This window comes from Echeneis naucrates, chromosome 15, assembly GCF_900963305.1.
Source record: "Echeneis naucrates chromosome 15, fEcheNa1.1, whole genome shotgun sequence".
Lineage (NCBI taxonomy): Eukaryota > Metazoa > Chordata > Actinopteri > Carangiformes > Echeneidae > Echeneis > Echeneis naucrates.
Genome location: NC_042525.1, coordinates 8,853,856 through 8,879,300, shown reverse-complemented (window position 1 = coordinate 8,879,300; position 25,445 = coordinate 8,853,856). Strand labels below are relative to the sequence as shown.

The 25,445-nt window shown below is 39.9% G+C and overlaps 2 protein-coding genes across 4 annotated transcripts; both read right to left on the bottom strand.

Annotated features, from left to right (window-relative positions):
• Positions 1-1,974: 1,974 nt before the first annotated feature.
• Positions 1,975-13,287, bottom strand: zfand4 (zinc finger, AN1-type domain 4). 2 transcript variants are annotated; one of them, XM_029521736.1, is made up of 10 exons: positions 13,073-13,287; positions 11,366-11,677; positions 10,137-10,212; positions 9,019-9,086; positions 8,715-8,901; positions 8,052-8,199; positions 6,432-7,673; positions 5,453-5,507; positions 3,521-3,638; positions 1,975-2,588 (listed from the first exon to the last, which is right to left on the bottom strand). In XM_029521736.1, exons 2-10 carry the CDS (start codon positions 11,547-11,549, stop codon positions 2,453-2,455), a joined length of 2,214 nt encoding a protein of 737 aa, XP_029377596.1. In that variant the 5' UTR covers positions 11,550-11,677; positions 13,073-13,287; the 3' UTR covers positions 1,975-2,452. The 2 variants fall into 2 exon arrangements, with proteins under 2 accessions (XP_029377596.1, XP_029377597.1); XM_029521737.1 differs by lacking the exons at positions 1,975-2,588; positions 3,521-3,638 and adding an exon at positions 3,645-4,642.
• Positions 13,288-14,634: 1,347 nt separating this feature from the next.
• washc2c (WASH complex subunit 2C) lies at positions 14,635-24,867 on the bottom strand. 2 transcript variants are annotated; one of them, XM_029520587.1, is made up of 31 exons: positions 24,740-24,867; positions 23,659-23,802; positions 23,307-23,471; positions 23,084-23,152; positions 22,730-22,903; positions 22,512-22,605; positions 22,357-22,418; positions 22,185-22,241; positions 21,988-22,092; positions 21,765-21,849; positions 21,528-21,587; positions 21,295-21,419; positions 21,095-21,179; positions 20,941-20,985; positions 20,682-20,855; positions 20,428-20,582; positions 20,198-20,308; positions 19,664-19,753; positions 19,468-19,569; positions 19,258-19,365; positions 19,000-19,172; positions 18,710-18,833; positions 18,131-18,559; positions 17,894-18,022; positions 17,654-17,755; positions 17,451-17,525; positions 17,190-17,249; positions 16,520-16,747; positions 15,723-16,421; positions 15,456-15,627; positions 14,635-15,319 (listed from the first exon to the last, which is right to left on the bottom strand). In XM_029520587.1, the coding sequence occupies exons 2-31, from the start codon at positions 23,800-23,802 to the stop codon at positions 15,174-15,176; spliced, it is 4,347 nt and encodes a 1,448-aa protein (XP_029376447.1). In that variant the 5' UTR covers positions 24,740-24,867; the 3' UTR covers positions 14,635-15,173. The 2 variants fall into 2 exon arrangements, with proteins under 2 accessions (XP_029376447.1, XP_029376448.1); XM_029520588.1 differs by lacking the exon at positions 17,190-17,249.
• Positions 24,868-25,445: the final 578 nt, after the last annotated feature.

Sequence of the window (25,445 nt, the reverse complement as noted above, 5' to 3'; positions counted from 1 at the left end):
AAAAAACTGAACTGAAAAGCACTGGTGTTTGACTTCGCTCCATCAGCACGATGGTCAACGCCTTGCTCTACTATTTCCACTGACTAGAAAATTGTATTTCTCATTTTAATTTTAATATTTTAGATTTCATATTTTGCACCGGAAACTACTTGACTGTCAAAAAAGTCCTTTGCAAAAAAAGTGACAAACTTCGATAATCACTACAATGTATTAATCTCAAATTCATCTTAAAACTCTATACGCAATGCTTTTATTTGTTTATTTTTTAAGTTCTCCCATTCAATGTTAAAGAGCCTTCATCTATCAACAAAGACTAAGCAGTGCTTCAGCAGTACATGCTGCACAATCCAATTATGTTGGATAAAGCCAGTCAACACAAAAAAAAAGGGGGGAGATAAAAAATACTGAGACGTGACTTGGTCAGGGTTTGTCTGTTGTACAGAACAGCAACCAGAATGAAAGCAAAGTGAATAATAAAAGGTGCCTGCAGTTTTCATTTGAACCTCTCTTCTCAGTGAGTCACCAGCAGAAACGACAACATATTTGTGTTTGTGATGAAAGAATCCACAAATTCGCTAATTGCTGTATTATCTGCACTGCATTTGCCAGGATTACTTTGCATTTCGCATGTACACATATAAACAAATTACAGCTTTGAAGTGCTCCCCCTGACAGAAATATTAATGTGCAGACCTTGCATTTAAAATGTGAACCAGTGGCACGAAGCCTGATGGGATCGGTCCATCTATGAACAGTCCAAATCACAACTCAATCCAAAAGGTTTGACTGGGCAACATGAATTTTAGTTTTTGTAAAAAAAACAAAACACTATTATCATATATTGCTTTTTCACAAGAAATATCTTGCATTTAGTATTTATCATTTACTCAATTCAAGAGCAAATTCACACATTTTAGTCAGGCTTCCTTTTTTTGTTTTCCCCCTCTGAACCATAGATGTGAACTTTTTTTGGCACCTGTGACACTCAGCCTACTGAATAACGTATGAGCAGATAATGGTTTTATAAGAGGATCGGTTTATCCTCAGTTAGGCCTCAAATATATCCACCCCAACGTTGGTTAGAACTGGGGGAGTAGTGATGACACTGGGGGGCAAAAATTGATTCAATAAACATTCAGCCTGTTGCTAAGGAACCAGCTGAGGGTCTCCTTCAGTAGGACTCCATACTCCATGTGAGAAAAATTACTGAAGGACACCAAATGGAAACTTTGATGTAATGTAATATTAACTATTAACATAGAGTGCCAGGGAAGGCCAAAAATCCAAATAATGTTAGGGCCACATGAGAAAGATGTGATTGAGAGAGGACAGTATAGGACGGCCAACTGTAAGACAGTAATTTAATGTTTTAATTTGAAGTCAGACAGAAATATCATTTTAGACAAGTGCAGGATCTAAACGTTTAGAAGAAACTTTATTAGATCAAACCCCTGTAGATACTTTAATAGCATTTAAACTTTTTGCAACAGCTGAGCAATAATAAAAAAAAAGACTTACAAAAGATTTTTTTTATGGCAACCACCGTACTGTAGACACATCATAAATACCATAGCCACACCCCCCAATCCTAATACAGTTTACTTGATAGGCATATGTACTACAATTGACATTCACACCTACACACATTGCATACTTGCTATTTTAAAAACAACCTTGACTTTAAATAAGTAATACTCATTAATAAATATTAAGTATTTCATCAGTAAGTGGGTGTATTGTTCTCTTTTAAGAAAGATTTCATTAGTTATGTCGGTATGTATGTGCCTGCGTAAGAAAGACATTTAGCGGTGCAGAATATAAAAATCTTGACGGCGAAGACAACATAAACACTTCAGACAAACACAGAATTAAGTATCCTTCCCCGTCACAATGAGTAAATTCAAATGTATGAATATAATAATTCTAAAGTGCATCTGTCAAAGACTTGTCGAATGAAAAGTCATCAGTGGCCTGTTTTTTTTTTTGTTTTTTTGTTTTTTTTTTTATAAAAGCTTTAGAAAACTAAAAACAGATATGTCTGAACGTGCAGCAGATATATTTAACAAAAAACTACCTAGGTACATGCACAGATTTTTTTTTTTTGTTTTGTTTTGATGCAATGGGAAAAGAACAAGGTAAACAGATTAAAACTTTTTCACAATGCCAAGAGGTACTGGTGACAATCATAATGACAATTAATTCTGTGCCATGTCAGTCTGCTCTTGTTTGTTCACACTTGGCTTTACAGAATATTTAATTCAATTTCACGCAAACTTCCTGATAGAAAAAAACAAAACAAAACAAACAAACAAACAAACAAAAAAAAAAAACCCTCGGAGGGGGATAGGTGCCTTCTTTCTTCATGAAATGATTCTGCAAAACATGTTCAGTTCAGTCGCTTAAACCTGTAGGTTCTTTTGTCTATCCCTTGTGAGAGGCGAGGGCTCTGGGTCTAGATCTTAGGCAGCTTGGGAGCGCTGATAAGGGGGTTGGTCTCTTGTAGAAATCGCCGTCCAGCACTCTTGTAGTCGTAAGTGCAGTCGTGTGTCTCTGCATAGCGGTGGGTGGCACAGAAGTTGTGACCACACCTAGAAGATATTAATGAACAAATTACAGTTTGTATACTGGAAAAACTTGACTCCTGTTGAACTCTCATCAGCACATAAAAATTTAATCTGTACAGATCATCAACCCAGTCATGAGACCATTCTGCCGAGTCTGACTGCAGTGTCACATTACCAAGTTGTTGACAAAATTTTCTTTGACAATTTGACAATTTTTTACTAATGCACTGCAGTGCATTAGTAAAAAGACATACACTGTAACACATTTCTTTGTGCTAACCATTTAGCAATTAGCTAGCATCATTTAGTCTTTTATTTTAAACAGAGGTCTACCCTGTAAATGACTCAACCTTTTCAAGTGGACAATGTTAAGAGATTAGTTACAAACTGTTGCATCAGATTCAATGATTGCATTGGAAAAGATTTAGGGGAGAGAGGCAATCCAGACTGGGGTTGTGGGGAAGATACTCTGATAAAGCGAATAACTTGGCAGGACCAGCAGTGAACTGAGATTCATTTTCATTGGAAAGACAAAATGATGAATTAGGAAAATACCACTTTGGACTAAAAGGAGCTCTTCAAGGACAAGATGGCAGAGTGAGTGAGTGAGTGAGTCTACATCCTCACTATGTTTACATGTCTTTTATTCCACCGCACCACAAATGGAGACGTTTGGAAATGCTGCTGATGTGAATCTGATCTCCCAGCTGTAGCTGCTGTTCAATTCTGCATTTAAACCTGCCTATGTTCCTTTGCTGCTCATTGTTCAAATTTTGTGCAATTGATCAAGAGTAAACAAGCTGTTTCCTGTATACGCACACATTCTCAGTGTTTCTGAATGATTATTCATCTATTTGGTAGGATTGTGTGGATGGACAGACAAAAATACATTTATTTTAAAATGAAAATATATTAGCGTGGACGTAACAGTGAGTGAGTGAGTGACCAACTTGTACCTGCATTCATAGCTTGTGGCCAGTCCAGTCTTCTTTCCACAGACGAAGCAGTGCTTTGAGCTTTTCTTCTTGCTGCCTGTGGGAGCCTTGACTGGAGGTAGGTGGTAGGTTGGAGTGCCTGAGAGTAGAAAAACATTTACTGAAAGCAGATTTTCTTCTTTAAATGATAGCATGTCATGTTTTCCTGGGGTCTGGCAAAAGCACAGGGCATACTTTAAACACTTCCACTAACATCCAACTTCTTGACAAAGCCCTGTACTTTCCTTTGTGCTTGCCCAAAACACATCCATCACAGTAATCAGAAGGCCAAAAGAGGTTGGATGAAGCCAGAGTTACCCAAGTGGGCAAAAACTGCATTATTCTCTTTTGACTACTTTCAGTCAAGTTCACTTCTGACAAAGCCCCAGTGGTGATATGAGTCAAAGTAGCTATTTTCATTTCCATACCATGTATTATGTCTGATAAATGTCTATTAACATATACCCACAGGGAAGAGCCTGCTCAAAGTAATCTGTCAAAAACACTAGTTTCAAAGCTGTCACATTTAGGTCTTCTCATCTTGGGTTTTTGTCATTTTTCACAGTTGGTTTATTATAAAGTGTGCATTTTAATTGAGACCTAATTTATTGAAGAAAGTAAGAACCGTTATGAGCAAATAAAAGTATATAAAACATGATCTTATACGAAAACATCTACATTGCATAGAAAGCAGATTTATTTTCTGTTTTAACATTTATTGTGATGTATGTGCTGCCTTCTGCTCAGCATAGACACGTTTTCAGGCAGAGAACACATTTTAAAACTCCACTCAAGAACTAAAACCATCACAGGAAAAGAGATACTCAGGTCTTTTGAGACAAAAACTGAAGTCCACGGCCCACTGTCTGCCGTATCTGTTGCCTAGAGCTGCCAACACACTCCTATAGTACAGCTTGGTGGGAGAGAAACATATTATTAGAATGTTTCTCTGCAGACTGAGATGTGCTCTTTAAAAGGGGTCATGAATGAGATCAAATATTGACAAACCCTTGAAAAACATTTCTTTTAACTCTACGCATACAACCTCATGGTGGAAGGATGACTCACTTTTCGTGCAGCACACAGCCAGAACTAACAGCTCGACTGGGGGAAAAAAAAAGGCTCAGGTTGATCAGCGGGGTTTGAGGTTGACTCTTTAATTTGACTACTAGCAGTAAACTCTGGCTATAGGAAACATAGATGCTGATAAGCGGTGAGTAATAATAATAATAATAATAATAATAATAATAATAATAATAATAATAATAATAATAATAATAATAATAATAATAATAATAATAATAATAATAATAATAATAATAATAATAATAACAACAACAACAACAACAACAATAAAAAAAGAGAGACTCTTGATTCACTACTCTGTGATTCTTGAGTGGTTATCATTTATTCCCACTACCATCAGACTACACAACCCGTAACTATTAGAAGAAAAGCTAGCAAACAGCAGAATTTCCCTCCAGGGATTAGTAAAGTATTTCTGATTCTGATTCCACATTCTCTGTGAACACTCGAAGCACATCAGTGGCTGGCATAAATAAATAAATAAATGAATGAATGAATGAATGAATGAATGCTGGCCCACCACCTTCTGTTGTTTGTGCTGCTTCTGCAGGTGTAGAAATAAAGAATATGTAAAACCCTGATGGTAATTTGTTGTAGCCCTCAAACAACGCAAGTGGAAGGTTTTCATATAACAGCATCTCTGTTTCTGACTGCACCTTTCAAGAACTATATATAGTTGATAGTTTAGAATTGTTTCACTAAAATGTGCACACTGAGACTTGGCCAAGAGAATTTCAAAATTAGTGCTTTAACCAACCAACCACCGCAATGCAGCACTTTGTACATATACAAATATTTAACAGTCAAGAACTTATGTATCTCCCTTACCTATTCTCCCGAATGAGGTCATGACTCCTCCAGCTGATGTAAGAGTGTTGTTGGCCTGTGAAAACAGCATAAACATTAAATGTTTTAGTGCAAATCTATGAAACTGCATGCTGTGCTCAGCTAATTAAAAAAAAAAAAAAAAGTAAATAAAAAACAAGAATATAAGGATTTTCACAAAGTACTAATGGATGTAAGTGTATAAAATACATGTAGCAGGAAAAACTGTAATTTAGAAGCACTAAAGTGATATCGATAACACTAAACTAACGTCCCACAAGCGGACAGCTCAACACAAAAATGGAAATTATTATATATAATTTAAAATTATTTAGATGTGATTTGGATTCTGTTCTTTACCAGTTTTCAATAAAATCACAACTGACTTACAAGCTAATTTACAAATCATTGAAATTTCTCCCTGTATGATATGTGTATTGGAAATATGATAAAATACATATTAAAATTGACCAGAAATAGAGCTGTAGTCCAACTACTGAGTATGACGTTCCAATGGAGAAGCAATGTGTTGATATTTTCTTTTTTTTTTTTTTTTTTTCTTTAATCATTATATTGGGCGCTTAATGTACCTCATCTTGTGACAAATGTCTGCCTGACTCTGTCTGTCTACTGAGATACCAAAGCAAATAGAATTAATTTGTTGGACCGGACTGGACTTAGACCAGACCCTATGATTTTGAACAATTCAGTGATCATCTTTAAAGGGTTATTGTGAAAATTATAGCAAAAAGCTTCACTTTTAAGCTTTTTTTTTTTTTTTTTAAGACACCCACTACCTTTGTCAGTCAGGATGAGCCCAAACTCTAGTTTGAGCAACATGATTAATAACGTTTAAGCTGAAGCACTTTATATAAAACATTATTTGAAGACTTACATTCATACATCAAAAGCAAAACTCGAAACCAAATTTGAGCCTATGAAACATTTTCAGGAATTTAATCTCAACTGCAAACTCTGTCACCATGTAAGAGGCTGCTGCTTGGTGTAGTGGTGACAGCTGTCTTATAAGATCCTCCTGAAGGAGCCTGTTAGCTGTGATGGATGGCAGCCTGGAGCTATAGCTGCCATGTCCTGCGGCAGTGGCAGACGGCAAAGCCAATGCAAGTCCCAGACTCTCTTGAAGGCTGTCCCTGGTACTGCTGCTGCTGCTGCTGTCTGGAGCCCTTGTGGAGAAAGAGGCCAGGAGCTCAGAGTTGTTCAGAGGCCCCGCTGGTTCCTTACTGGCCAACTCAGTTATGCCTCTTGTTTCCCTCTTTGAGATCAGCTCCAGCCTCTTGCCAGGTGACTCAACTTTAACACCCCGAAGGTGTGGCAGATGAATTGAAGAGGAGCTGGAGGAGTGAGAGGATGTGTTGCCTGGCTTTCTATGTGCAGAGGGTTGTGTTTGAAGCTTGGGCTGTAAACAGGAGAGAGTGGAATCAAAAGGCTGAGGCAGCGGTCTGGTAGCAGTGGATGGTGAAGTGGAAGCAGGTAACGGAGAGCAAGGGCTGATATGAAAAGATGAGCCAAGCTGTGTCCTATCCGTTCTGCTGGTGACACTATCACTTTTCCCAAGTGTCCAGGTACTAAGAGGGGAAGGTGAGAGGGGCAACTGGTGCTGAGCCCCAACCTCAAGGGACTGATGACCTCGTTCTGGCTGGGTGGACACATCCAGAGTCAGAGGGTCTGACAATTCCCCAAATGGAACGCCTGGTTGTGTTGGCGTCATTAGCCCACTCGCCTCCTCTAACAAACCCACCCTGACTGCCTCCCCTACGGGCTCAGCTGGGTCAAAGGTGGTGTCAGGTGGGCCCCTGGTACACAGTGGAGGGAGCTGAGGATACACACAATCCCTCATCAGCCTCGTGGTGCCAATGTCCAACCGGGAAACTTTGGGAGGGGGCCGTATCTTTGCAAATGATGGGCATGTCTCCCATGGTTCCTCCTCCTGAAGCATATAACAAGAAGGTGAGGAGAATGAAGGAGGTGGTCGTCGAGGAATGGACAAGTGGGCAGAGGTTGTAGCAGCAGAGGGCGGGGAGGGGCCTGTGGTTTCATGGTCAATGATTGGAGGTAGTAGGGCACTGGACTGCCGGGACTGGTTGATCTGAGGGAGTGAACGAAAGAGGCGATGATGGTGCCGTGTGCTGGAAGATCCTAATGAGCCACCACAAGGATGTGGGCTGACAGGTGGCCGGGGTTTTATCTTTGCTGCCTTCTTCGGCTGTAGAACAGAGTAACAGAGATATTCAGATTACATACACAGCAGCCTCTCAATTACATACAGATCATTTTTTATTTCCAACTTGTAAAATTCTTAAATCAAACTGGTTATCTCAACCCTTGATTTGACACGCTTGCATAAATAAGTTATAAGCATAAGAATATACAAAATGACAGTTTTAAGTAATGTAGAGCTCTATCGTCTTACAACATACAAACTGGTGTTTGGTGCAGTACATCTGCATTATTGTTTTAGTCTATGATTTTAAAAAGCAAGGTCCTAAACATTTATAAGCTGCGAAAATTAATATGGTGTCCAGCAACATTTGTATTCTGAAAACTTTAATCCTGTCATTCCGTGATCCCAGTAGCCTCCTACTTTCTTGTTGATGTTCATGTCTTCCATTTTGGCTTTGAGCAGCTTCATTTTGGTCATGGTGATGAAGTTCTCAAGGCTTTGCTGTGCAGCTGCGGAGCTCCCTCCATCCTCATCCTCCTCTGTGTACACATTGTACACCGAACCACCACTGGAAAATGTGAGAGACAAATGCACTCCTCCTATTAAAGCAGTCTGCAAAACCTCAGCTGCAGAAATTCACAGCTATCAAAGAATAATCAATGTTAAGGACTCAACTCAACACTGGATACAATTATACTAATTTATTCTGTTGGTTCTTCATTTGTGCATCTTTTCTTCCCCTCACACTGTTATTAAATCCCAGAACCAAATACAAAAGACCACTTGGATTTCTTATGATTACAGGGTGTTTAATGATGACCAATGAGAGCTTACCCCCTGAGCATAGTTACAATATGAACAAAAAGCAAAGCTGGACAAAAACATTGAAATTTGAGCCACTGCGAATGCCGTGGTTTCAGTCCAGCCATGGATGTTTGTTCATGTTACAACCCATCTCTTTCTTCTCCTGTTTGCTCTACACCTCTTTTGTAACTATCCATAAAGTCAAAAAATGTCATGACAGAATTTATACATAGATAATAAAATAATAAAAACCAAAAACTTCATAAAAAATATCCTGACCTCAGGGATTCAGACAGAGGAGTTAGGGTACCGTCTCCTCTGTCAACCACGCGGAAGAAGTTAAGCTGGTCACCTTCACGGTAGACCACAAATGTGACCTGCTTGTTGGTCACGCTTTTCTCCCAACTCTCTTCTTTTGAACTCTCCATCAGGTCAGCCACCTCTTTGATAGGATCCTCCAGGGTTACTGACAAAATTGAAAAACCCAGAAAAATATTTAATTTCCCCATGTGTTACGCAATGTACTCAAAATATATTTTGATGTGACAGAAAATCAGCTATCATGTGATTGTACAGTTGTTACCTCTTCTGGTGTTAATTGGCCCTCCCCTCATAGCTAAGACCAATTTCAGAGTGCAGCCCTCTGCAATGCTGCAAACACAAACAGAGTGATGAGCCACAGCAGAATGAAGGAGCAGTAATGTTATGCATTGTAAAACTCAAGTTCATTAAGCTTGAATTGGTGACAAGCAAATAAAGAGTAGGAAGCATATTTACATTAAGGGTAAAGTGATTTAGTTGTGAGAGAGGCTCTGATCTAAAGTGCAAGGATCAGGGGCCTGTACCATAAAGGAAGATTTGGAGTTATCGAGGCGAGTTCAGTTAAATCCTGGGATCTTTTGAAACAGGAACACTTTTTACCAGATATAACACTGTGGTAACTTATGCTGCTTTTATTCTGTGGCTGATTCTGAGACCTAAACAAGAACGCTACAGCGACATCCTCAGAGTGCCACAGATAATGGAGGGGTTTGTTGTGTTCCCAGGCCACTTGACATCTCAGGCCATAACTGAAGCGTTTATTATACAGCAGGGAAGTTAGACATCAAAATCAGAAACACTTGATTTATCCCAGGGGGAAAATCCTTTCTATACTTTGGTATAGAAGTTGAGAGCAAACGTTATCATATAGTTAGACCAAAAAATGCTGGTACATGTGTTTCCTATGAACAGATGTTTCATTGCCATTTTACCCTTCTGCTTCTAAAACCGCAAAAGCACACGACAGTGTGATAGACGAGCCTTGCAAGACTGGCCCAGAGGCTGCTCATGTGGAAAATTAAGTGACAGGCATTCATAACAATCGACATCAACAACCACCATCCGCAGGCAGAAGAGCACTGGAGGGTGAGGTCTGCATCTCATGAACTGACAAGACTGAAGAGACAAGTTCTCTAAATTTGACCAGTATATCACTTGTCTTATCCAGCCAACATTCTCTGGCTCAGTTACAACTTGCTGATTTAAATGAAGACTGAGTCACTACAACAGCAGGGTGCCTTTAGAGTGCACATGTAAATGACTGTAAATGCACACAGCATGTTTTCAAACATTAATGGCAATTGCACTAACAAGCCTCGTCTCTGTGATTTTGCCTGAGTGCTCTGAAAGACAGGAGGAGTTGAGGGGGTGTAGATTTACCCGTAGTCATGTAGACAATGTTCATCATCCAGCTCCAGATTGTTCCAGATAAGATGTTGCTGGGCAACTGGGATACCTTTAAAGACAGTAAAAGGGAGAGAATAGGAACAATCCAATATTGACATGACCTGTTCATATTTCATAGGCAACCTTCACCAAGCTGACAGACAGGAGAGATGGGAATGCTTCCAACAGAAGCAGCCACACCTAAAGATGATTCATGTCTGCCCCCTAAAGACAAAATTATGTAGCTGCTGAAAGAAAAATGCACTGTCAATCAAAACGGTGCAAATCTAAAAAAAATTAAAGAAAAACTGTTGATGTTCTACAACATCAAACCCCCAAAAAGACAATCTATCTAAATTGATGAGGTTGGTTAGAGTACACTATGTCTACATTGTATATAACGCAATTGCAAATGAGAAAAAACAACATAATGTCAGTAGAAGGATGACAGCCTCATGAACACAAAGACTCTCCAGAGCTACTTCTTGGAACGAGACTGACTGCATGCATAGTTAGAGGGCTCTCTGTGCCCACAGTGTGCAAACTCCCTGACCCAGTGCTGGAGGTGAGCCAGTGTTGGTGAGTGAGCAGTGATCCCTTCGTTGCTGAATGGTGTGCTCCATCACAAACATAGATTTGGCCAGCACTCCTCTACACACAGAGCACATAGACACATTTATGACCAAAACTGAAAACCCCTGTGAAAAAGGTAGATATGGAACTTCATATTGATCTGCAAAGAGCAACCTTAGAGGACTGCCATGATTTAAAAAAACAAAACACATTTAAGTAAGAGCCAACATATTCATTAAAACTAATTCCAACAACAAACATGCTACACTGTAGAATGAATTCTGCGCTGTCCATTAGTGTTTCTTCCAGTGCCTGAATTCAGAGACAAGCCAACAGGTGGGTCTACAGTTGAGCAAATAGCCTGACCTTGTTCCACAGTTCTGCAAGTTAAATGCATTTTCTAAAATGTTTTAAGCTAAGGTTACACTTGGAAACCAGCTCTGATACAGCACAGAGAAAAACAACACTGAGCGTGGTTGTAGTTGTAGCAGCACATTTCAGGAAAATGATTAGAACAAATGAAATGGTCACGGAAATTGTATGAGTACTATCATGTGTAATATTCTGGCTAATAGAAGATGGGCACTGATTCTTTAAAACATGCAAGCAATGCCAACATCATGCATACTTTACATTAGTGGGCTTTGTACCTTCAAGTCTCTGGATCTTTGCTTTGACTGAAATGACAGCCTCAAAAGGCAACACGCGCAGCTCAAAGCAGGTACCCGTAAGGGTCTCTATGAAGAGCTCCATAGTATCATAGAAAGGGATCTTATAATGAAAAGCTCCAACACTGTCATCATTAAAGAAGGGCGGCTCCTTCCTGTCAGTCATCTTGGTAGGTTGGTAGAGAGACTTCAGGGCGACTGTGAAATGGGAGGGCTGGCCCAAGATGAGGGAGAGAGGGACAGGCACTTCTTGCTCGCCTCACAACCGTGACACATCCTGCAGGACGACTGCAGCTGTAAGCAGAATCAAAAGCATTTCATGAATATTAGAGCTTTTTCAGAGGGTTTGATTACTTTACCCACTAACAGCCCCAGTACTTGAATGTCTTAAACACATTGTGTGTGTTTCCAAAAAGATCAAAACTTTGACAGTGCATTGTCTGAAATTCAATTCAGCTATGCAGTCAAATTGCATTGTAAAGAGAAACTCTAAATAGCCAAGTCAATTTATTTGTACAAATGCACCATTTTACCATTTTGAATAATCCAAGGTAGATCCGTCAGTGATGTGTCCCACATTAACACAGCACAAAAAATATTGTCTTATTGATTCTTACATTTACTTATATCACAGGTCCTTTTCGGCAGAGTGACTTACAATTGAAGCACATGTATGCCTTGCACTGGGGAGCAATTGCTACTTAACAGAAGAAAGCATCTGTGGCACCAGACATGTGCAACCATCTTATTAAACGTTCAAACTAGCATTTAGTGCACTGGCAAAAACTCAAAAAGATCAGGTATTTTATGTAAACCCATCAGTGGAGTGAGGTGTAATGTGCCTGACCGCAGTCTTTGATGGATCACCCCCTCTGTCATTTGACTCACCAACATTTTCTAACAAGTCATCTGATTAAGAGTTTAATTGAACATACGATTTAATGTTATGTCAAGTAAACCCAGACACAACCTCCATTCTACATATTCTTTCAGACTGATGAGATAAATCTGAAGATACAGTGTATTTTGTCGTCACTGTGTGTTTTGCAGCCCAGCTGTTCATTACCGGCCGCCGCCCCCCCCCCCCCCCCCCCCCCCCTCCCCTCCCCAGGGAACACAAACTACACTGACCCTTTAACAAAAGAGATTTCTATAAAATAACTGCAGACTTTACTACCTCAAACACACAAAAAGATCAATAACATTGACACCGAGGTGTCCGGCTGATGGCTGTTTCTGTAATGTTGCTGTGAGCTGAACCTATTCAGACTGGAGGATTGTCATATCAGGCCACACTCCAAAGAGATGGTTAGGCTGCCAAGTTTCATGCGATCCTACGATCAGATTGCCTCCACATATATTTGACCTGCCATAAAAGCGGGGGATCAGATCGCCAAAGTGGACTCCAAGGTGGGAAAGAAGCGAACTGGGTCACAGCTAACTGCCTGACAACCGGGATGAATGGAGGCTCAGTGCAATTCAAGCAGCTAATGTTCGCAGAAAAAGGTCACACAAGCAGCATTTCTGCCTCCCAGTGTTACAAAGGCAACTGATATTAACATCTATGTTGGTGTTAAACCCCCGTTTGCTGCTATCTTTTGCAGTAATACAGCAGTAAAACCCGTTTGGCCAACGCTGCTAACGGTAGCCTTCGTTGCCATGTTAGCCAACAACTCAAACAATGGCTACCTTTCTCGGCGGCTGGCTAGCAGGCTGCTAGGCTACATCCACGGGCTCCGGTCCGGTCCGGTCCAGTCCGGCCTGGCTGTCGAGGGAAACGTCGCTTTTAAAACGAAGCTCATCCCGTTTCCAGCTGAAAGCTACACACGGAAGTAAAGCCTCCTGTCTGCCGCTGACTGTCGTCGCGGTCCCATTGTCGGCGACATCGTACCTGTCAAAGACGGCTGAATAACACCTTTGTGATGCCTTGTGATTGACAGGCAGCGGGACCAATTGGACTCACGGATGGGTGAGATGGGCGGGGCATCAAATTGTCAAAACTGTGAGTCAAACACAGACACAATCAGGTCGGGGTTGATGCTAGTTGTCAGAATACATTTATATTTTTTTCACTGATCAACTGTTAGACCTCCATCAATTATCTGATTTGATCACAAATAGCACACATAAACCGGGCTGATCGGAGTGTACCGGCGACTGGGCTCCTTTAACAGCTGTAAGAAACTCTGGCAGATGTTTTATCCATCTGTTGTGGCCCAGTGTGTGATTTATGGTGTGCTGAGGCCACATTAAAAATGGAGGTTCATCAGGTGGGTCTGAAATTGGACACTCTGGAGTCGGTGTGGGAAACAGGAAGATGCACAAACTCCTGTAAATCATCAAGTCCAGTCTCCCCCTGCATGACCTCACTGTGCAGGGGCAAACAAACATTCAGGCTCTTTGATTCCTCCCTCCAGGCTGGGAGATTAATAACCGTGAAACTGTGCAATCCTTTCTCAGTAATTACTTTCATCACTCTGCTATTTAATGTATTTATTTGTCTCCGTCTCCGTATTTCGACTGTCCTTTATGAACCTGCTCTTTCACCTGCTATTTCAATGACTTTTTGTTATTCAATTTAGATTGCTGCTCCTTACAAATTGTGATTTCCCTATGGGTTTATTAAACTAACTACCTCAAATGTTTATCCATAAGCAGTTATTATAAAAATGTGGACTGTCAGCAATTCAAATTAAGGAGCTGCATCCTCATCTTTTGATGAAGTAACTAGTGAATATTAAGCATTGACAAAACTCATGCATAACACTGATATTTATATGCACATCTTATTATGGAACTGGGGAGTTTTGAACTTGTTTACAAGAGGTCTGACATTTCCTCACTCAAATGTTACTAAGAGTGTATCCCACAAAATTAATAAGGTATGAGTGCAATGCCTTGAATCGTCATGTGAGACAAAGGGGTATTTAAGGCCATGATAAAGACCTTCACTCTATGACCTAAAAATTATACTTTTACAGTTTTCTGTGCTTTTATTTACCACCTAACAAGGCAAAGGTAACAGAATGGGCAGAATAACAGCTGGGTAGGTTTTCTGAAAATGCTGAAGTGCAGCAGGTGCAACATCTTCTTATTTCAATTATATTAATCTCAGTAAAAACACTTATTCATTTGCCAAACTGTGTTAATAAACACAGGTTTTCTTTGGAGTTTTCCAGACACTGACAGATATTTAAAACAGTGCACATAAAAAGAAGTTAAATTGGAAATAATCACACACACATTTCAAATAGCATAAAATATGTTTCTTTTTAGTTATTAAAAATGAATTTCCTTTTCATCACAACCAAAGTTAAGAAATGGATGAATTTCTTATTAATAAAAACATTGTCAAAATGCCTAAGACACTAAGTAAACATGATGATTTCTCATAACCATGATATGGCACAAGCCCAAACAAATGGAATCTCAACATGGCAAAGCCAAAGGATAAACATCTTCCAAACAAACAATTAACTGTTAATTTCTGCAGGCTTTGAGGCTAAGCATGTGGTATGCTTATAAAGTGCTATCATGTATAATAAAGATTAACAGCCTATAATAACTGTTACATAATATGATGTGATGCTGAGATGATTTTGGGAATGCTGTCAGAAGATGACTAGAACGTTTTCATTTGAGTCTATCTGCCAAAAATAAGCCACAGTATTTATATGAATAAATACTCTATCAATAGTGTATTGATTTACAATCATTCAGCGATCCAAATGACAAAAGAATGAATCTATATTCCACAAGTATACAAATCTGGCTTCTCAGAAACAACAGCTCAATTCCCACCAAGAGCATTAAGTGGATCATCAAATATGTGGCTTGAATCTGCTGTTGTACTGGTTTCCTGCGACGGTGATGCCTTTTTTGATTTATGGGAAGCCTTTGCCACTGGCTTTACTGTGCTTTGTGAGAAGATGTCATCTTTAAAGAACAGAAAAGTTGGCACAAAATTAGATTAAATATGTCTTAAAAAAAAAAAAAAGAAAAAGGACCACGAGAGAGACAGCAGCAAAAGTGTACATGAAAATGAACCTGTGTGCATTTTATCGTTGCTTACCCATGTCATCATCGAATATTGACTTGGTTTCTCCCTTTGTTTTGGCCTTCTGTTTTGGTTTGAATGTGTCTGTCAGGTCAGCAAAAATGTCTATGTCATCATCAAACAAGCTGGCATCAAAGATCTTCTCTTTGTGCTTCTTATGAACTTTAGGCACAGTGGCTACTTCATCCTGAGGACAGAAACATTCAACCAGTAAGAAAAGGAATTCGATAGAAACGATAGATTAACTTTTACTCTGTTAACATCAATGGAAACTAAAAGTACCTGAAAGATGTCCTGCTTTGAAAAACTACTGCTGTTCTTGATTTCTTTACTACTTGTTGAAGACGGAGTAGAACTGTTGCTTACTCCAAAAATATCCTCATCATCATCATCCTCCTCCTCCTCCTCCTCCTCCAAAAACGATGAGGCCTTGGCTTTCTTACTGCTTGCCCTTGGTTTGACCTTCTGGAAAAGGTCATCAGTGCTATCATTAAAAATTGATGGGAATGTGCTTTTGTCTTTCTTCAGTGCCACTCCACTGCTGGCCCGAGGTTCTGCGGTCTTGTTATTTTGTACGGTAGAGGGTGTGGTAGTGACTACTGTGGCTTCAAATAGACTGTCAGAGCCAAAAAGATCATCCTCATCAGAAGATGGCAGCACCTTGGTGCCAAGACTGTCCTTACTAGAGTCTTTCTTTTCAATGTTTGTAGACACTGGCAACGTCAGCACAGAAGGTCTGGGAGAGATTTCAGAGAGTGAAGGTTGAGAAGGCAAGGAGGCCTGCATGGTTGTGGGAACAGCAGATTTAGGTAGTGGCAAACTGGCGGGCATCTGGTTGGATTTGACCAAACCAGACAGACTGGGGTTTGGCCCAGGGACATCTTTAAGGCTTTCCTCTTTCTTATCCACAGATCTTTGGGCAGCTTGTTGCCTTGCAGCTCTGGACTGGGGTCTCCGTTGTGCTGAACCTTTGGCACGACCCTGCATTACAAGAGATTTGCACTCACAGTAACACAACAAGAACCAAGTGATAAAAGTAAAACTGAAGAGGTATTGCACTATTGGGATCAAAGACCCACCTTATTTGCACTCTGCAGTGTTGTGACTTGAACTGGTGTGTCAAAGCTCACTCCTCCCTCATTGTATGTGTGGCCTCCTAGAGGAGTTGTGGCAGGGCTTGGGCTCATGCTGGAGCTGGGCGACCCAGAGGAGGGACTAGGACCCATGCCAGGGAGTACACTTATGGCCCCTGGCATACTAGGGGCAGCACCAGGGAGCAACTTAGCAGGGTTGATCATCAAATTGGCCTAAATAGGAAATTAAAAGATGGACCACTGGACAATTAATTCAAATATCCTACATTTGTACATGTCTATGCACTACTCAGCTACTCAGGATTGTTCATTGCAGCAGCAGCAGCAGATCATTCAGGGGAAAAAAGAAATTATGGATGGAAATAAGGCAAGAGAAAGATGCATGAATACCATCTAGTGAATCTGGAAGGAAGAGCAAGCAAATCCTTCAATTTCAGCAAAATCAAAACAGAGAATTGCCTTCATTTGACAGCCATGCTGCTGTGTTACAGTATCAGCTTTTAGAGTTTGAATATGGAAATGCCCAGCCAAAAGAAACCTTGAGAAGATGAAGCATGTGCATTGAAATATGAAAGCCTTTTATCAGGGGGGATCAGAGTGAAATGACAGGACTAAAAAAATTTTGATTAAATGGAAAAAAAAAAAAAAAAATTACTTGAAGTTTCTCAATCCTCGATGAGGACTCTTTGGGTTTTACAGGGCTTGGTGCAGGTTTCTGTGTGATCAGATTACAGCAGGGTCAGATATTTTCACAATAAAGTTAATCTAAAATCATTATCTTTGGGCAGTCAGTAAATTGCAAGCTGTGAGGTCAAAACTCCATGGCCACACACGTGTTCATGGCCCAAAAACAAACAAACAAACGCTCCCCCCTCATAGAAAACAGATACATAGTAAATGCTTCCATTAGACTCACATGAATCTCTGACACAGTTTCTGGACTTGCTGGCAGCGGTCTGTCAGTGGGTTTACTGGGTTTCTCTGCTACTTTCTGTGAATGAATATCAAAAACAGGAGAATTTAATATGTTTTTCCTGCTGATCTATAACGATTTATTCACCCAGCTGAATCTTTTTCAAATAAGCAAAGCTGACAAGAAGGAATATACTCAATTGCTACCGGAGCAGGAGCTTTTGGCTTGATGGAGCTGAAGAGGTCATCCTCATCATCATCTACAAACAGACTTTGAGCTGCTGGCTTCACTGAGCTGAGCTTGGAGCTCTAGAAAGTAAGCACCGTCATGAATTTTTAAAATTTAGTAGGGGTGTGTTTAGGATGCAGTTGAGTTAAATGTGTCACTTGTAGAGAGAAAAGGAACTGCTGTACAATAGATAGGACCGTCTAATACAGTATACTGACTGCAGCTTTCCCTGAAGTGGCAAAAAGGTCCACGTCTGGGTCATTGTCCTTCTGCTGTGTCTGACTGAACAGCAGCTCCTCATCCTGAAACACACCTGTGCTCCTGGCCTGTGGTCTCTCCTCTGTGGGCTGGAAAAAGAAAGAAAGAAAAAAAAATTATGTTAAAATTGGTGGCAGAAAATCAGAATAAATTATTTTTTTTACACTATTCTCAGGTTTAGTGTTGACCACACAAACCTTTAGTGTGTCTCTGCTTGTGGGTTTACGGGGTGGGATAATGGGATCATTCCAATCCAAATGATCTACCTCCTCGTCTTCAAACAGACTGACAGTTTTTGTTTTAGCTTTCTCTTCCTTCTTGTCCTCCTTCTTAACCTTTGGTGTTGGGCTTTCCTTTGAGAGGAAGCTGTCATCATTGTCATCTTCATTTAATGGGTTCTTTGTCTGCCTGCTGCCAAGAACATCTATGCCTCCAAAGAGACTGACAGCCCCAATAGGCTTCTTTTTACTTTCACCATTCTCTGGCAATCCTGATGGTGGCAGTGGTTCAGGGTTCTTTGCAGCCTTCTCCTGCTGTGAAGGTTTGTCCTCTTCTGGCATCTTAGATGGTGAAACCTCTTCTGATTTCTGTAACTGGGAGGACAACTGAGAGGCTATAGCAGATATCTGAAAAATACAAGTAGGAAGATAATTTACTCCCAGAGTGGGAGAAAATCCACATGAATGGTTTCAAAAGATGGTCTTTTTTTAAATTGGCTTTTCTGTTTAATTGAAGAAGCGGCTCTCTTTTTGAGCTGATGAAGTCAGTGCACGTACTTGAGGGGTTGGGACTGATGTGGTGGTGTTGACAGTAGGTTTGATGCCAAAGAGGGATCCTTTGTCTTCATCGTCATTGTCTTCATCTTCAAACAAGAGTGCCACTCTCTGAGGCTTCTTTTGGCTGTACGAAAAACAATAGAACACGATGGTTTACAATCAATGGCAATACAGTATTTCAAAAAGAGTGTAGTTCCTTAAAGACAGCACAATGACAGTAATACAACTTTAATATGCTTTTTGTATTGTGTCTAATGCAAGAAAAAAAAAATCATTCGTACAACAAATACCTTGAGTCTTTTGTTGGAGCAAACAGATCATCATCCTCCTCCTCATCAAACAGGCTGCTCTTTTGAGATGTTTTTGCATCTGGGAAACTGGAGGGGGCACTGGCACTGGGCTTCATCCCTCCTGTGTTGGTCTCTGACAATGATGGGCTACTTTTGGAACCTAACCACTGGTCCTGATACGCAAGAAAATTTGTCAAAACTTGATGTAGAGTCAATTATATACTGGAAGACTGCAGAGAACCACTTTTATTGCCATACCTCATCATCACTGAACAGGGAACTGGACCCAGTCTTATTTGGCTGTGGCATAGAGGCTTTAGTTTGATTAGGTTTTAGTTTGGATTTAGTTGCAGATGCAAACAGATCCTGGAACATTAAAACCCACATTACAGTAATTTGTTCAGAAAAAAACAAGTGCAACATAATTTAGTTTTGTTCAAGCGTATGAAATATTAATACGTTTCCCACCTCCTCTTCCTCATCATCGAATAATGACAAAGGTGTTTTGCTGGCTTTGATCTGGCTCGTAAGTTCAGGTTTGGACTGACTCTTAGGAATGGTTTGAAATACCTATAGGAAGCAGATACACAAAATGAATCAAAATTTGATTATCATTGTTAATACTGATAGGTAGTTTTTCTTTAAAAAAAAAAAAAAGCCCTACTTGTGTATCTTCATCATCGGAAAAGAGGCCCCTGGTCTGGGGTTCCTGAGTCTGCTTGACAGCAGTTTTCTGTTCTGGAGTTGGCCCATTCTGAAATAGATTAAATGAATATTTCGTGAAAATGAATACAAATTTTCTAAAAGCTTACTTCAAGTTTTATACTGGTAGCGAGCAAAGAGCAGTGAACTGTGTCAACAAGAGTAAAGGCCAGCAGTGCATACAAAGTAAATTAAACTTTTCCCAGGCTCACTCAAATATTAGCAGACATACTGACTCCAACTAGGCCTGTTCATTTGATTGCATCTCTGGCTGACAAATCAGCTCATAGAAGTAGCCCAACCTCACAACAAAAGATAAGCATATATTGAGAAAAACTGAATGTTCACAGGTAAGGGTGTAACACACAGACTGTGAATTACAGAAGAGCAGTTATAGTCTGTGGTTTGTTTGGTCTAAAACCTTCAATTTAGTATTAAAAACACACCCAATTGAATTTAGTCAAAAGCATATTGTTCAACAAAGATGTATTCATACCTCGTCAGACTTGTCAGACTCCTCACTGGTAGACGGATGACGTTTTTTCAGGCCCTCACTGAGCAAGCTTTTAGTCCCAGGACCAAACATGGAGATGGCACCAGCTGGCATCTGCACATGAAAGGGAGCCATCACCACAGGGACTCGTCTACATGCCACTAAAGATGTTATTTATTTATTTATCTGTAAATGATTTCAGCCATCAGTAAGAAATTCATATTGACGATTACCTTCTTCTCAGGTGGTTTAGCCTGCTCTTCCACCACGTCCTTCTTGCTCTGAACTGGAGTTGGTGTACTGTACTTATTACTGAATATGTCACCCTCCTCATCGTCCTCGTCAAACAGGTCAATAGGCTTCTTGGGCTTTGGTTTCTCCTTTGCAGCTAAAAAGGATAGAAAAACAGCAAACATGGCAGTTTAAGGGGAATAATCCTATCCGAACAAGGATTGTAGCATTGAGGTGACCATTCTCACACACTTACTAGAATCAGATTTTCTCAAACTTTTACTACCAAAGAAGTCATCGTCCTCCTCCTCCTCATCATCAAACAGTCCACCAACAGCAACTGGTTTGGAAGCAGGTTTGGGAACTGGAGTTCCATTGTCCTTGCTCCCCACTGAATCTGAGTCATTCCCTGAACTGAACAGGCTGTTATCTGGTAAGAGAAAGTGATTTGATTTGTTCCAGGATGATGAAGCAGATACAGTGATATTAGATGCCATATAAGTGACAAATGCTACCTGGGAATACTGAAACAGCACCTGATGGTATCTTCTTTCCAGATTCTTGGATGAAAAATAAAAGTTATAAAATAGTTAAAAACCAGCCAAATGCTGTTGTTGGTCCACTTTTTTCAGTATGACTGTATACATCTTATCTTTATTGCTGTCTTACCTGCAGTTTGAGCTGCACTTTTCATGCTGTCATTCACAACTTTTTTCTCATCAGAGGGTTTTGGTGCCTCAGAGAAAAGATCACCCTGAAAAGACATGAAATAAATACAAATAAACATCTGTCTTCATTCAAGTGTTTCCCTCATTTGGAATTATACTGATTAAGAGGGAGCACTCAGGTGGTCAGGTAGTTTAACGTACCTCATCGTCATCATCAAAAAGGCCTTTCCCTCCACTGAAGAGGCCACCTTTCCCTCCAAATGGGGAGAATTCATCATCGTCCATCTTAGGTGGCTTAAACATGTCATCACTCTCATCCTCAGTTGCTGTTGCAATGGACATAAAGAGTCTTGAGAAGCATACTTGGAAAAATAGGCTTCCATACAACATTTAACGCTTGTTTGAATTACAATGATGATGAATGAAAGTCCTACCCTGTGACTTTGAAGGCTTTGGTTCTTTTCTGCTTTTACTTTTCTTCTTAGATGTCAATGCTTTCAAGACATGATGTGGTAGAAAAAAGAACCATAAGCATGCACATGCAAAGATGGCACTCATTTCCAGAATGCTTTTAATGTAAATCTCAAAATGAATGAGTGTGAGGAAGGAAAAAAAAAAAAAAAAGAGATATTATGATATACAATCAGTTGTTTGATATGACAGGGACTTACACGCACGATCCCCCTCTGGTTTTTTCACTGGTTCACCTTTGATTCTGGCTGCCAGCTCATCAGCAAAGGATGATGGGCCTGTGTTCTGAATGTCATATAAAAACAACCAGAGCAAATTTTTAGTTGGAGTTAGCAACATATCTTAATGTTTTCTGACTAAATTTACAAGCAAGTCAGAGAGACCAAAATCTTTAAACAAAGCGCAAAGTGATAGCAAACATACCTTTGGGTCGTCATCATCATCATCCTTGTCTGATTCTCCGAATATGTCAGAATCCTCATCTTCCTCATCGTCATCCTCCTCATCATAACTCAACAGGGATGACTTCTAGGTGAGACCAAAGGGAGAATCTAAAATCATGCATTTGTTCAGTTTAAATATATTCTTTGACATACTCAGCAAACAGACATACAGCTTACCGTTTTTATATTACGATGATCTTCATCGTCATCCTGATTAAAATCTTCATCAGAATGCTGTGAAAGTAATGAATAAATAAATAAATGAAGTTTTATTTACATTTTTTCAGTTCATATTGCATGATTGAAAATGTTGACAAATACAGTGAAAGAAAGAAGGAAAACATCTTACAACTTCATCTTTGCCATCTTCGCTTTCAATCACACTGTCTCTGTCACTATCGACTGACATTTCTGTAAAGAGAATCATGCATATTAAGAGAAACAAAGCCGACACTGTGTGAGTGCAGTGTATATCACCTGACGAGGCTGCACTCAGTATATTACCATCACTTGAAAGGTCGCCAAGTCCAACATCATCTTGCTCCATGAAGGCCTGGGAACCAATCAGATATGGAAGTGGCCTGTCAACATAAAGATCCTAAAAGGCAAAGCAAAAAGAAATTATATAAATTTAAGTACATCAAAAAAAGTTACAATTATCAGCATTTACTTGCACAATAATTGTAGTAATTCTTCATGATGTTTTAAGCTCATGGTCCCACCTTTGGCTCTAGAATGGCTTCCACTCTGTCAGTGACCTCCTCGTCCTCCGAATCAGAGTTCCCTGCTTTGATGTCCAGATGCTCAAAGGCTGACTCCAGTACTCTCAGACCATAGTTCACGGCTTCCTGCATTTTAGGGATCAATTCTGCCTCTTTCTGCTCTCGAGTCTTCTCCTTAGGGGCAAATATAAATGACAGTTGCAGGACTTTTGGATAACGTAGCAAAAAAAAAAAAAAAAAACAACAAAATCCTGATATAACAGCTCTCTAATCCATAATTCAGTGTTATACTGGTCAGTGGGTGTGTTTTCTGTGCCAGTTAATGTTAAAGGAGGAAGAATGAATTCCATATACCTGCTCAGGCTGTTTTTCCAAAGCATCAACTTTTGTTATAGAGTCTTCCACTTCTTCGTCATAAACTCTCTGCAAGAGACAAACAATAAAGATGTTTTTATCATATAAGAGTTACAAAAAAATTCAACATAATATGTCTTGAAACTTTTAAGTGAATTGTCAAAGTTATAGTGTAACAAATTAAAATAAATAATCTTAGCAAGACAAAATATATATACATTACATTTTCTATAAACTGTGTATTGGAGAGCATGAGAAAGTCATTAAAGACAGAATGCAAGCAGCTGTCTGTGGCCTTGGTGTCACGGATCAGACTGTCTAACTGTTTTTCAATTTCGTGCGTCTTTGATAGCATCCTCTGGGAGAAGTCTTGGAGGAGCAGGAAGAGCTGAGAAGAAAAAAAAAAAGAGAAAAAAATCCCATGGTTAAAAAGTAACTTCCTGTACAGCAAAGCAGAAAACTTTTTAGAATTCCATCAAATACTACTCTGATTTCCACAGCATTTCTGATACATTCCACTAATCGTTTGCTCTCTCTGACCTATATCAAGGACGGGGAAGATGTTTCTGACTTACCCCAGAGTCAGCTGCCAAAGACCAATTGGCACTGTTCTGTCGTAATTCCTCAAGAGTCCACGGTCTCTCCCAGATCTGTGCATCTTTCTCCAATTGTTCAACGCGGCTTGGGCCATTTGGCATTCCCTCAGGCAAACCACTCATCTGTTATTAGATCACCAGATGTTATTAATGTCATTAATAATTCAGAAGAGCTTTTAAGCACCAAGCATTAATATATCCCAAAGGCTAAATTCTAAAAAGTATTTTCATTTAATGTCATGTAACATACATATCTATTCTAATTTATCTGTTTGAGCCAGTTTCTCCATAGCATAAACAGTTGCGAGAATGAAAAAGCCATTTAGTTGAGATTTGGGCAACTTTATATGGACACCAATCTCTCGTCCTCAAATTTGTACCGTTGCTGATAAAGCTGAATCGTAAACTCAGGCTACAATATTTTCTCCCTGCAAGTAACGGACGGATTGTGATGTTGTTTTGCGACAGGACTGGCGTCGCTCCAAAGAATCGGGGACATCAACAAGGCCAAATACATGACACTTGATTCCGCCCACCAAAGAACAACCAGTATAAACTAATGCTCTCTTGGCAAAGGTTTAGTATACTGTGTAAAACACACAGGCAGATGATTCACCCACAATTTTCATCAACATTCTACCTGATTACACAATACGTTCAAGTCTCCTCCTTAGATTTCCTGCTCATAACTGCGCTGTTTGCGTGCAGATAGTGATTATCAGGTTTGGTTTCCCAGAGCTACTGAACTACCATTAGATTAATTCAATTTCGATTTGCAATCTTATGTTCCCTTAATCTAATGTAGTGGTGGTGCTACATTTGCTACACATCGAAGCTTTGGCTTTAGTAATAGCATTTCAAGGACAACTTGTTGTAAAGTTCCTCAAATGTTATTGCCTTCCTCTCGCGTTCATATTTAAATAGACTAGCTTGTGGAAAAGAGAAAGCGGAGACTGTTTGGCTAGCAGCTAGCTCAACTTAGCTGACCAACACTAACGTCAGCTTCAGCTGTTTCAAGTAACAACATATTCCCCCCAAATTTAGGCACTCCAAGGCTTACCTTGAATACCTCCGGTCAACCGCTGTCCACGGCGGTCAAGTGTGTTCAGAAACGACGTAAAAAAAACCCAAGATCGATTATGGTAAATTTGGCCTTTCCCTCATTGGTCTTCTGACAGGTCAGCCATGTTCTGTCTGCAGACAGTCACCTGACTACTGTTGCCTGGCAACCGGGTGAAAGGGGGGCGGGGTGGAACAAACTACCGAGACGAAGAGCAGAAGCTAACGGCTAATAATAATAATAATAAAAAAGACTTATTTCTGTCTGATTTTATTTACATTCTTCTGTTTTAAATTAGTATTTCTTTTTATTCAGAAGAAAAATCTTAAACTATGCTGATGGATGGATGGTGGACAGCTCTCTCCGCTCTTCTACAGCAGCGAAACCAAAACAATACGACCTCACACCACGAAGCTCGGTTTGTGTCTTCGTCGCCCTCGTTGTTTTCTGAACGCTTTCTGCGTGTTATTGACGGGTTAGTCAGTTTTGTGTCTGCAGTCTTGCATATGTGTGGACACTTTTCTTTGTTTCACACGGAATATCGTTTTTTGTGGTATGAAAATGCATTAAACTGAGCTGAGCTGGTTGGACTGAGGTATTGACTTTTTGAGTTTGACGTAAACCTCGACAAATGTAAAATATCTAATAATCTTTCACTTTGCCCTTCAATAAAGATGGAGCTAATTGACTGTGGCCTAGTTACAGG